The 12,516-nt window shown below is 54.1% G+C and overlaps 5 protein-coding genes across 5 annotated transcripts; 2 read left to right on the forward strand and 3 right to left on the reverse strand.

The window, feature by feature from the left end:
* Nucleotides 1–8: 8 nt before the first annotated feature.
* On the reverse strand, nucleotides 9–2,945 carry A1O3_01021 (uncharacterized protein; the record flags this gene model as incomplete). Its single annotated transcript, XM_007731170.1, has 1 exon — nucleotides 9–2,945. The coding sequence occupies one exon, from the start codon at nucleotides 2,943–2,945 to the stop codon at nucleotides 9–11; it is 2,937 nt and encodes a 978-aa protein (XP_007729360.1).
* Nucleotides 2,946–3,936: 991 nt separating this feature from the next.
* On the forward strand, nucleotides 3,937–4,983 carry A1O3_01022 (uncharacterized protein; the record flags this gene model as incomplete). The annotated part of the gene is made up of 1 exon (XM_007731171.1): nucleotides 3,937–4,983. One exon carries the CDS (start codon nucleotides 3,937–3,939, stop codon nucleotides 4,981–4,983), a length of 1,047 nt encoding a protein of 348 aa, XP_007729361.1.
* A 1,072-nt stretch (nucleotides 4,984–6,055) lies between these two features.
* On the forward strand, nucleotides 6,056–7,153 carry A1O3_01023 (uncharacterized protein; the record flags this gene model as incomplete). The annotated part of the gene is made up of 1 exon (XM_007731172.1): nucleotides 6,056–7,153. The coding sequence occupies one exon, from the start codon at nucleotides 6,056–6,058 to the stop codon at nucleotides 7,151–7,153; it is 1,098 nt and encodes a 365-aa protein (XP_007729362.1).
* Nucleotides 7,154–8,386: 1,233 nt separating this feature from the next.
* A1O3_01024 (succinate-semialdehyde dehydrogenase) lies at nucleotides 8,387–10,034 on the reverse strand (the record flags this gene model as incomplete). Its single annotated transcript, XM_007731173.1, has 2 exons — nucleotides 8,387–8,530; nucleotides 8,646–10,034. 2 exons carry the CDS (start codon nucleotides 10,032–10,034, stop codon nucleotides 8,387–8,389), a joined length of 1,533 nt encoding a protein of 510 aa, XP_007729363.1.
* Nucleotides 10,035–10,634: 600 nt separating this feature from the next.
* Nucleotides 10,635–12,458, reverse strand: A1O3_01025 (uncharacterized protein; the record flags this gene model as incomplete). Its single annotated transcript, XM_007731174.1, has 1 exon — nucleotides 10,635–12,458. The coding sequence occupies one exon, from the start codon at nucleotides 12,456–12,458 to the stop codon at nucleotides 10,635–10,637; it is 1,824 nt and encodes a 607-aa protein (XP_007729364.1).
* Nucleotides 12,459–12,516: the final 58 nt, after the last annotated feature.

Consider the following 12,516-nt stretch of genomic DNA (forward strand, 5'->3'; position numbering starts at 1 on the left):
AACTGTAATCAGTACCGGGCCATCAGCCAGACTCGTCTCTTGGTCTCGCCGAACCCTCGACACTTGACCATCAAACTCTCCGCCACAGCGAGGTAATCGTCGACAACGGCGTACCCGAGGGCTCGTCTCAGGACCTTGTCCTTGTCTAAGGCCTTGAGACTCTTCTCCAACGTATTAGGCAGTTGCACAGTGATGCCCAGATTCTGGCGCTCCTGCTCGCCAATCTGCGTGGGGTCGCCGATGCAGTCTTTCTGCTCGAGTTTGAGATCTTGCCGGATCCCGTGTAGACCGGCTGCGAGCAGGGCGGCCATGGACAGGTACGAGTTTCCCACTCCGTCAATAGTCTTGAGCTCGAAATGGCCCGGCCCGCATTTACGCAGCGGGACCTCTTTATTCTGAGTGCCCCAGCACACGTATTCGCCGCCGGCCCAGATTCCGGACCTGACGCGCTCGTATGATTCTTCGAGAGGCAAAGCAAAGGCCAGCAGCGCGGGGAGGTGGTCGAGAATGCCCGCCAGGAAGGGGGCTTCGTATTTGTCAACTATGTTCCCAGGCCCGTTGATGCTGAAGTGTGCGTGGTTGGCGCTGCCGCAGGTGAATCCAAACGGGCGTGGGTAGCAGGTTGCTTTGAGGCCATGGTTTTTGGCCACATTCCGGATCACATCTTTGGCCTTGAACAGAATATCAACAGCCTTGACGGGTTCTGAGGCTGGTAAAGGGAATTCCCATTGCCCCGGGGCGGCCTCGGAATGGAATTGCGGAAGGTGGATGTCCAGTTCGGCCAGATTTTCCACAATCTCTTCAATCATGGGGAGCATGTCTAGCTGTTGATAGGTCATGTTGGACCACGAGTGCACCATGTGTAGAGGGCCAAAGTCGACAAAGTCCGACTTGTCTTCGGTAAAACTTGGCTTCATAAAAATGATCTCTAGCTCGAACCCCATCAGCATGGAAATGTTAAACTCCGACTTGAGCGCGTCACATTGCGACTGGAGCAGCCAACGAGGGCAACGATCCCAGTGTTCGGTGTTGGGAACCGCTTCTGTATCGGCCATCCACCATGTCTGCACGGTGGCGGAGGGAGATGGGATGCCTTTGTTGAGCGACAGTGTCGAAAGATCCGGGGCGAGATGGAACTGACCCGTCGCTGAACAGCCGGTGGCTGGGTTGTCATCTTGGAGTAGACGGGTGAGAGCTGAGGTTATGACGGGGTTCTTGCCCGTCGACAACTGCTTGCGGAACTGCTGCACGGTCACCATCCGATTTCTAAGTGTACCTGTATAATCTAGGAACTGGAGCCATATATACTTGACACCAGGATTGGTCTGCAGGAATGTGTCAAAGACAGTAAGGTTCTGGGCGAACACGGCTGTCCAGCTCTGCCCTGAAGGGGCGTTTGTGGTAGCTGACCGAAGAGGGAGAGGCGTGCTGCTGACTGGCAGTCCTGCGGCGGACAGAGACGACGGGCCTGGTCGCCCTGAAGTGGCTCCAGAGCTCCCAATAGCTGTGCTGGCATATGATCTGAAGGATGGAGCTTTGGACCCTCCGTTGACCAGAGTTCGCATGCTGTCAACCGTTTCTCTTCCACAGGCGCGTAGAAGTTCTGGGAACTTGCGTTCTTCATCGAGCTTGTAGAGTTGATTTGAATTCCAGAACATTATGTCCACTGCGATTTCAATCCCTTGAGCAACGGTGATATCTCCTGCCGCAACGTAGGCAGTGAGCAGCCTTTCAAGGCTGTCTCTGAAGTGCTTGTTTGCGAGCCAATACGTTTCGGGATAGAAGTGTCCATCTGTGCTCCACAGGATCTTCGAACTCGGAGTCAGTTCCAAGGCCTGTCGCAAGACTGAATCCTCGCCATCTCGGGAGAGCATGGGAAATACTTCGCCAATGTCGAGCCATGCGTTTGCGAAGTTGGCAGCCAGGTAGCCCGCTTCTCTGGTGTAGGGATACGATGAGTGGAGGATGACAAAATCGACTTGAGGGAAGGCTTCGATCAACGATTGCATGTATGCTGGATTCGCTTTGACTAGATTGATGTCTGTATCGCCGAGTCCAGTGTGGAATTGGAAAGGCAAGCTTTCACCATCTGTGTCTACAAGCTTCTCCAGCACGTCACACACGGCAACCACAAGATAGTCATTGACCTCCTTCTGCTCAATGCGGTATTTGTGGTCGCGAACCGCCTTTTGTAGGAAATCATGGAAAGACTGCAAGAGCGTGGACTCGGTCAACGACTGATGAGGCCGGAAGTTCTTCCGGCTTTCAAGCCCAACGTCTAGACCCGTTCGGTAGCAGATGACAGACTTGAAGCCACAAACCTCTGGGTCATTGGCCAAAGTGCGGATCTGGTTGCGAAAAACTGTGTTGAAGCGCACGAGGAAGCTTTCAGTCTGACTGATAGCCCAATCGGCATCCAGCCCGACCCTCATGAAACCAGCGGCATGAGCAAGATGCTCGAGCAATTCCGACGCAATGGATTCGATTCTCACTATTCTTGACACGGTGGGGACAAACTCCCTGTGCCACTTGAACGGGTGTATGATCTCAGGAGACAGACCGTCATCCATCAGAATGGCATGTGTTCCTGCAAAACATCTTTTGATCAGACCAGGGTAGTCTCTCCGGACCCATTCGTATCGGGCGGCCTTGACATCCTGAAGAGTTTCGGGACACTGGTAGAACTCCGCCAGTTCTCGGATCCCACGCATGTGAGCCAAACTTGAATGAACATGGTCTGCCAGGGCATGACCCTGCGCTTCAGAGGTGATACATTCGAAAGGATATTCTGGACTGCCATAGGAATTTTCCTCCGTCAACAAGTTATGTGCATGATTGTCGATCACCGGAAATGTCTGGATGATCTGCTGTAGATCTTGTATTCCGGCACTTTCGAGATCGCGGACGCGGTGTAGGGTAGGATAGAAATCGGGCTGAGGAACCATTGTGACGGCGAACGAGGACGAAGGCAGGTTTCAGGAGGAGGCGAGCATTCAACAGAGATCTGCGTATCTGCGAGGGGGGGTCAGGACATTATCTCAGAGCTCATAGAAGAGATTCGGATGACTGGGCTTACTCGAAGTGAGAGGGAAGATATGCTTGCGATAGTTCTCAATGCGGCAGGTGAGAATGATAAATGAAACGGGTTCTCGCTTAAGTCCGCTGGGATGAGTCTCCAGTGGCTCCTTGTTCGACACCGGCTTGCGATAGGCGTGACCTCAGACACCGTTTTGAATTAGCTGAAAGGTATTGGGGTGGGTTGGCAAGCTAGAAAGCGATGCGCGGGTGAGAGGAGAGGGAGAGATGACAGCGGGCTGGTGAGCAGGCATTGATTGATTGTTGACTGGATTTGCGGAGGTGGAGGCCAATTCAGGGTCCGTAACAATGGAGCCTCCGGAACCTGAGCCTTCCTAGGTCCTAGTTTCAGAGATGAGCTTATCGCACGCAGGCTGAAACAGGCCTACAAGTGCCCATACCTGCCTAAATGCCGGTCCTAGTAAGCCTACCTAACCTACAGTATGTACGGAGTACTAGGCAGTCCTGGCCGATGAACAGTAAGTACCTAACGTACGTACTACAGTATGTACTCTGTACTGGCGAGCCTAAGCCCCGAAGAGCATGCTTACTGTAACAACGGCCTAAGGCTCGGTCCGTGGGCGGCAGGGGAGCCTGGACACCACAGCATTGGGCAACCGCTCATAACTAAACCTTTTCCTGGGGTCAACAGTGGCCTGCCTGTGACAGTGTGCACTGTGCGCCCACACCACCAGAAGTGACGTTCATCCTCCTAACGGCTGCCTGCGGACAGCATCCGTCGTCCACACTCTCGATTTAGAGCTTATGCAACAGCACCACCCTCGAACGCACTGCAATCGATTGCAGACGTCAATGGCCATAGATTGGGGTCCCAACAAGCCCTCAAGATACTAGTCAACAATGCCCCCCGGGCTCAAGAGACATCCGAGTAGCACAAGCCGCTCCATTAGTCCCCCGGCCATTCGCAGAAAGATTTCACCTCCAACCCAAAACAGGGCAGACCACGTTCGAATCTTCAGCTGGAATGTCAATGGCGTCGGTCCGCTGCTTCAAAAACAGCTCTCGTTCGACCCTGCTTCCCTTTCACCCCTACGACTATGCTTGAAACGCCACCACTGGCCTCATTTTCTGTGTTTACAAGAAGTCAAGATCAGTTCCAAAGACGTCACCACTCAAAGACAGCTAGAAAATGCTGCAAACCAAGGACATGTCTTATACGAGCCTACTTACAATGTCCACTTTTCCTTGCCGAGAGACAAACACAACGCCACCGGTTTCGGTGGTAAGGTCCATGGCGTTGCCACCTTGGTCCGAAGCGACTTTGCTTCCCAAGTTCGTGTCACCCGGCGTCCCGACTGGGACCTGGAAGGGCGAGTGCTAATACACGAGCTGAAATCAGGCGTGGTGGTAATCAATGGGTATTGGGTGAATGGCACGTCCAATCCATATCGAGATCCTCAGACCGGCGAGGTCACCGGCACTCGACATGATCACAAATTACGCTTTCATCAACGTATTCTGGAAGAGGCAGTTCAACTGCAGGACAAAGGGCACCATGTCATCCTCATCGGTGACATGAACATTGCCAGGGGTAGAATCGATGGTCACCCAACGCTACGGACGTCCCCACTGCAGCACGTGAAAAATCGCGCCGACTTCAATGCCAAGTTCTTCACTGACGAGCAAGGCATGCGTGGCATCGACATCTTCAGGCACATGCACGGTGATACCCGGAAGTTCACCTATCATCCCCGTGGGCGCAGCTGGGGCGAGAGCTGTGACAGGGTGGATTTGATAGTTGTGAGCCGGAGCTTGGTCGATGAGGACGGGATCATCACCGGCACCGGAATTTGCGACTCTCCGTTGGACCGTGGACACAGTGACCACGTTCCCCTCTGGATCTCCGTCGATTTGTCCAAACTGCACAAACACGACACCCCGGAATAGAGAATATTAGGGGGTGAAGAATTGTCGGCCCTCTCCTAGGACGGAAAAATGATAGTCCGCCAGAGCCACATTGCCGATGCCGGGGGCACGTGCCCATTTGACCGCCACCACCACCGCATCGGATACTTGGTTTTCTCTCCGCGTTCGCCTCGTCATGAATTGAATAGTATCGTGTACAGCTCTACTGTTGATGTCCCAACCATGACCTCCTCGCGTTTGGAAGAGGATTCGTTGTGGTTGCGAGAGATTCTGCAGTCATGTTGGCCCTCAAGTCGATGCGGATGCCAGCTGCAGTAACAGAAGATGCGACAACCATTGGACGGCTTCCCCCAGAGATTCTCGACCTCATCGCCGAGAATCTCTACAACACCGGGTTGGGTCAGATCGAACCCCTACTACCATTCTCTCTCGTTTGCCATCGGTTCCGTCAATCGGCGTTGCCTTTCCTCTTCAGCACTGTCTCTCATGTTGTTCGAGACCAGCTAGACCAGAGAGAGACTGGACTTCTCCGTCAACTGCTCAATCATCCTCATCTACTCCGTCATGTACGAACTCTACATGTCCTCCGACCTTCAGAGATTGTCGGATATGTTCACCCTTCAGATGCTACTCATGTGGGTCGCCCTATTCTGGAACAGACGTGGTCGGACTTGCGAGCCCTTCAAGTTAGTCTGCTGTTGATGCCTGGACTTCGCCGCATTAGGTATGTTGTCCCATGTCCTATGCTGATTACCGATTGCGATTTTCCCTTGCCGACCGAAACGTGGCATCTAGCCCTTCCCCTCTTCAGACGCAGTGGGCTGACATTGGGACTAGAGTGGACTGTTCTGTAGCCGCGGCATATCAGATAGTCAAGATGCTCCCAAGTAATCATGTGTACGAGATCATTCTCGATCATCTCTACACCTGCTCAGACTGGCCAGACCTGGTTGAAGCGACCACTAATTTAGCATCGACTGCAGGATGTCATCGACTAGGACTGGGAGGCTTCGGGGAACTACCCTCTCAGCATGATCTATGGACTTCAGCGAACTACGACACAATATCAAGAGCATTCGCAATCAATCTCCACATGTCCTGGCTTCTTAATGGAACACATCGTGTTAAAGCAACCCAGGACAACACCCCAGGACGGCCTACTTTACATAAGATACCTTCTTGGACCGAATTACATTTGTTGGTCAGGCGCGGCCTTGGCTCTGGTCATCATTCTCTTCGAGATCTTGACCTTTCCTTGATTCCGTGGACCAATCTGCGCAGACTCTCCATTCTGTGGGAATATACCATCCCATTAAATCAATTCATACATGATATCGCTCCGAAACTCACCAAGCTCCAGGCGCTGCGGCTCCATGCTACCCATCATCGGCTTTATCATCCCGCTTGTCGACATGATGTTCCCACGACGGGCCTATTTGCTGATGCCCCTATAGTTCCACCTTTCCGGATCCCCTTCGAGTTGATGCGCGAGCTCCGCGACTTGGAAATTGACGGAATCTGCAACCACATTCCGATCAATAGGCTAATTGGTCCCAAACTGCGACGTCTGCGTCTCCATTGCGAGGACGTGCTATGGTCCGTGTGCAGTGCAGAGAGCCAAAGGAGCCACAGCGACATTTTGGTTGCGGCCAAAATCGCTCCGGACCTGGAACAACTCGAGCTCGATGTTGGATACATACAAAATCTGTGGCATCCCACTGCAATCCCCGGGGTGGATCTCGACATGGAACAGTATGCGTTTTTGAACGCAATCTGCAAGTTCCGCCGACTACGGTCGCTTCGTCTATTTCCTCCTTTCGTGCCCAGGGATTCTCCACGGTACAGCCGGACCGCGATAAACTGCATCCCGATCTCTGATGATCAGGCGATCCGGGTCTTTGAGCATTTGAGGGCACAACGGTCATCTCTGCAGACCTTGTCGCTTGCGGCTATCCCTTCATTTGTCAACATCGACACCATGTGTTGGGAAGTCAAACGACAGGGGGAGAAGACCATCCTGACGACCAAACACCGCGCGAGGAACTATCAACACCGACAGGTTTGGATTGGACAACGAAGGATAAGTAGCGAGATCAAAAGATTCAACACTCCTCGAAAATACTTGTCGGATTCGGAATGCTGGGCCTTGACGCGGAACGATGTGCATCACAGCAACCGACGGACGAGATAACAGGTCAAGAAGCCTACCAAGGGGGGCTGCAAAGATACACGGGCAGATGTCGGTATCCCAGGTCCGAACTGTTGGACGCATCGGCATGCACGATGCATCTATCCCGTTTCTGCCGCAGTCTAGCTCAAAGCCCAGAGCCTAGAGCCCCAGTTGCAGGCCTACGGGGCTCCCTGCTTTAGCCAGCGACCGACGACCTCCAATACTGAGATACAAGCAACAGCTGCACTTCACTCTAACCAATTTGTGATTTGCCAATCATCTCGAGTAGATCGTAATTACAAATATTACGACATTGGGTGCATTGGTCGGAGTCTCAATATTGGTCAACTAAGCGGCCATCCACGCAACGAATACATATCACATATGTAGCACGTGTGACGGTTCTATGTATACATACATCAAGTGGCTAATTCACGAGACATATCACATGTGACCGTTACATGTATGCACCAAGTGGCTTTCACAAGTGAATTAGTTACTTTGTCCTTTTTGCGCCTGTCGTGGTGTAGCAGTTTGGGTGAGCCGTGACAGCACGTGTGACGGTTATATACACCAAGCGCCTAATTCACGAGACATATCACATGTGATGGTCATATGTACCTACACACCAAGTGGCTAATTCACTCGTGAATTAAGGTAGTTACTTCGTCCTTTTTGCGGCGGTCGTGGTGTATGTGTATTAGAGGGCCTTCTGGCTCCTGCCAATGGAAGTACTGTACGAGGCAATAACAATAACAATGACAATAACTGTTAACCTTTGGGGTTGCAAAATTCAATCACAGGCCTTAGGACCTGTAACAGTGAACAGTGAACAGTGAACAGTTTGGATGATGTGATAGCACGTACTCCGTATACTTAAACAACCTAAGTCTTGCTGCAGTCCGCTGGTTTGGTTATATTATTTTCCTATGAATTCTCAACCCTGGCGGAGATGATCGTGATAATCTCTGGTCTCTGGCTCGATGCTGATATGGTTTCGTAATTCCCTTTTTCTGAATCCCTATCCCTATCCCTTAGGGACCTATTGGGTTCCGTGGATCGATATTGCTTGTCCCTTGCCGAAAGAACATGCATACAGTAAGTACAGTACGGTACAGCACAGTAGATACCTAGTAGTCGCAAGACTGAACATTCAGGGCGCACCGAGTTGACGTCGTGCCTCGTGCCTCGCACCTCGCAAACGGCCGGCCAGTGTGAGTGTGAGGCTGGTTCGTCTCACAGCGTCAAGTCCGCTCAATATTGACCGTCAATGGTGAAGGTGCCCGTCTTGGAAATGAGGTATTCGTTGACGGCGACGTCCTTGCCGGATTCCTTACCGTAGCCGCTCTCCTTAATGCCGCCGAAGGGGGACTCTGCGGCGGAGGAGTTTCCGGTGTTCTGCACAGCGCAATCAATCAAAGGTTAGCAGTCGAGTCTCATTGATCGCATTACTACTATCCGTACAGTGTTTGGGGAATCCGATGGGGGATAAGATGGGGGGAGGTTCACTCACCAGTCCAATCATGCCGGCCTCCAGATTTTCAAACATGCGCCACAACCGGTCGACGTTCTTGGTGAAGGCGTAGCTGGCCAGACCCATGGAGGTGTTGTTGGCCAAGCGCACGGCCTCTTCCTCGGTCTCGAACTTGAAGATGCCGGCGACGGGGGCGAAGGTCTCCTCGCGGCTCAGCAGCATCTCAGGCGTCATGTCCGTCAGGATGGTCGGGTCCATGAAGTATCCGCCGACGCCCTTGCCGTCACCCGCGCCCTCGGCGGCCGTGCTGTTCTTGTAGGCCTTGCCCGTGCCGAGGGCGAGTTTGGCGCCGTGCTTCAGCGCGTCGGCAGCCTGTTCTTCGGCTTTGGCAAGGCCACGCGGCGTGGTCACGGGACCCATGGTGGTGCCATTGGCGGCGCCGTGGCCAACCTTGAGGCTCTTGGTCTTGGCCACCAGCAGCTGGGTGAACTTTTCGTACACCCCGGCCTGCACGTACACTCGGTTGGCGGTGATGCAGGCCTGGCCGGCATGGCGCCATTTCAGAGCCATGAACTGCGTGAGCGCCTGGTCGAGGTCGGCGTCGTCGAAGATAATGAACGGGCAGTTGCCACCCAGCTCGAGCGTGCATTTCTTCAGACCTTGGGCGCATAGCCCGGCCACGAGCTTGCCCACGCGCGTCGACCCGGTAAAGGTGACCTTCTTGACGTGAGGATGCAAGATCATGGCTTCGCTCAGCGACGGTGTGTTGGCAAGGCTCGTGGTCAGCACGTTGAACACGCCCGGCGCGAAGCCGGCCTTGGTCGCCAGATGTGCCAGCGACAAGCATGTCAGCGGTGTCTCCGGGCTCGGCTTGACCACCATGGTGCAGCCGGCTGCGAACGCCGCGCCCGCCTTGCGCAGGATCATGGCAATCGGGAAGTTCCACGGCACCAGGGCTACCGCGACCCCGATGGGCTGCTTGATGACAAAGGTGCGCCTGTTGGGCGCCGACGGCACCGCGATTGACCCGGAAATGCGCTCAGCCTCGCCTGCGAACCACCACGTGAATCCCAGAGAGTAGTCCAGCTCCCCGAGCGCCTCAGCCAGCGGCTTGCCCGTCTCGTAGGTCAGGATCTTCGCCAGGTCCTCCTTGGCCTCGGTGATCAGCTCGTGCCATTTGAGCAGCAGCTGGGCCCGTTTCCGTGGGTTCAGGATGCTGTATTCCTTAAACGCCCGCTGAGACGACTGGATCGCCGCGTCAACGTCCTCGACTGCGTTGTCTGGACACGACGCCCACGCCTTGTCCGTGCCCGGGTCGATCACCTCGAACCGCTTGCCGCTCTTTGACCCCACCCATTGGCCGTCGACGTACGAGTCCTGGTGGAGCAGGTCGGGGTCTTTCAGTTCAAAGGGGAGAGTGGGCGCCATCTCGAGTGATGTGAAGCGGACAGCGTGAAGCGTGAAGCGTTGTGTTATCGTGAGCACAGGAGTTGGACGGCTACGACGGAGAGGACGTAATTGAAGAAGCCAGAGGGGAGGGGAATAGGACACACGGGAGCCGGCACACAGCTACGAGGAGATTGTGTTATAATAATATACCGTGATCATAGCCCTGATCCGAGGGACGACGTCGACTTCAACCCCGCAGGGTGCCTCTTTTTCTGCCTGGCTCGCTCCTCTTCTGCCTCCCCCTCCTCCACTTTCTCGAGATGGCCGTGAGCGACTCATATCACCGCATTCTATCCCTTGTCTCCAATTGCTTAGAAGTGCCGCTCAAATAGCGTCTCGAAAGTGAGACCCTCAACTCCACGCTCTCGTTCACCGTCTATCTCCGAGACAAGAACTCCTCCCACCTACCCCCAGTTCCGATGCCGGACCGGAGTGTGCCGCACGCCCTTCCGGGATACAGAGGTGGCAAGATTATTGCCCACTGAGATACAGCAATTACAGAGTAATCAAGGAGAAGTGCGAAGAGAAGGATGAAGATGACCAGGTAGAGTCGAGCCATACCGAGATCGACTCACTGGATTAGTCTGTCCCCGCTCTGCTTCTGCCGTACGCACCGCCTGCTAGAACCGGTTTGGCTGGATCCCAGGGCCCGATCACCACGTTTTTATACCGTTGCAAACCGATCAACCACCACGAACATCCTCCCATCACGAATGCCGTGCTGAACCCTCCTACCACAAACCCGACTGTACTCCGTAATATCACATGCCAGATCCAACCCATGCAGAACCCGCAGTTGCCATATGTGTGAGTATATGATTTCGACAAGATCAATCCCAACCCACACGTGGACATTGTGACAAGCCCAAACGTGAGAAGCAGATGGAGCTTCAATGATCTGTGGCGCAGATGGCGCCGAAATACCGGAAATAGACCAAACACCTGGATGGAGAACAAGGTGAGGCTGAAGACGGCGGTGGTCGTTAGCAGGCGAGAGGCCAACACAGTGCTAGCCATTAAGGCGGCATTCGTTGATAGAGAAGAGGGAAATGGAGGAGCCCGGACCGAGTGATGCGAGTGCAGCAGAGATGGTTCAGCTAGAGTGCTGTGGGTGATTTCCGATGGCGCGATTGTCTTTGAAGATCTTGTCGGTACATAGAGGCCACCATAGTCGAAGAAAAATATGTTGATGATTAACAGCCAGGTGGCTAGAGCCCAAATCGAGTCTGATGATGTGGATCTGGTTAGAGATTTCAGGATCGGCGAAAGGCCCAGCAGCGCAAAATAAATGAGACAAGCCGACTTCAGAGTTTTAAGCCGAGCTTGATTGCGAGGAGATACGAAAGCTGGTAAGGCCGGGGGAGAAGGAATCATGCTTGGGGTCTGTGGCAGTTGCGGGCGAGATGTTGTCGACCGAAGGTCAGGAAGGGCAAAATCGCCCAGAGGGTCGATTGGCGATATTGACTGAAGGGACGACTTTGACAAGGATTGCCCATGCTTTCCCGCAGGCTTTGCCTCGTGGTCCTTAACAGCAAGATTGGTGGTGGATAGTTTGAGCCCGACTCCGCGGCCACCTAAACTGCCATTGGCGTGCCCATTTGTATTCGCATGTCCGTTCATAGCGAGTTTGGCAGACCCGGACGAAGTCGTGCTTGAGCCATCGTCCACATCGACCGACAACCTGTTGCCCTTCACAAACGCTGCCATCTCTTCCGCTTCTTCCTGTCCCATCCAATGATCCCACACTAGCCAGCCTGCGACGGTAGCAATCGTACCACACGTCACCACTGCGACTGGGGACAGTCGGTCTTGGTAGATGCCTGCATAAGCGCAAACAAAAATGGCCACAGAGCAGACGTGCTGCACAATGACCGTGGAGTCGGCGACTAGAGGCCAGAAGTCATACGGTTGCAGTCTTGGATTTCTTTGCAGGTGATCCAGAAAGGTTTCAGTGTCGGTGTAGTTGTCAGGGAAGCCGTGCTGCTTGATCCAAAGGAGCTTTTTCCAGACATGTGGCTGTTTGCGTCTCCTACTGGCCGCTCGTCTCCTTTCTTCGGCTAGTCGCGCCGCAACGGGCGGGATCGCGGGGGGTGCTCGCAAGGATGCAACCGCAGGTCGAAGGGCTGCGGCTGCAGCTGACGCAGCTGCAGAGCCATTGATCTCAGGAAGTGGCCGTAGTCGCGGTGGTGAAAAGGACTTGTACGCATCTTCGGGAGCAAGACGGCTGGGGTCTGGTCCAAGTCGGTTCACTTGAGGCTTCCCACGGTTCGGATGGGTCTCGACAGGGACCGGCGGCGGGATCGAGGATGGTGCTGGAGAAGGGATTGGTGTCGAGGTGGTACTTGAGGTGGTGCTTGAGGTAGTACTCGAGGTACCAGGGGTGGACGGTGGAGGCGGCGCCATTCTGCGCCTCACCTTGTTACCGTAAGATCATGTCGAGCAAGGATGTTGGCCGTGATCC

The sequence above is a fragment of the Capronia epimyces genome, assembly GCF_000585565.1.
Source record: "Capronia epimyces CBS 606.96 chromosome Unknown aczIQ-supercont1.1, whole genome shotgun sequence".
In the NCBI taxonomy this organism is placed as follows: domain Eukaryota; kingdom Fungi; phylum Ascomycota; class Eurotiomycetes; order Chaetothyriales; family Herpotrichiellaceae; genus Capronia; species Capronia epimyces.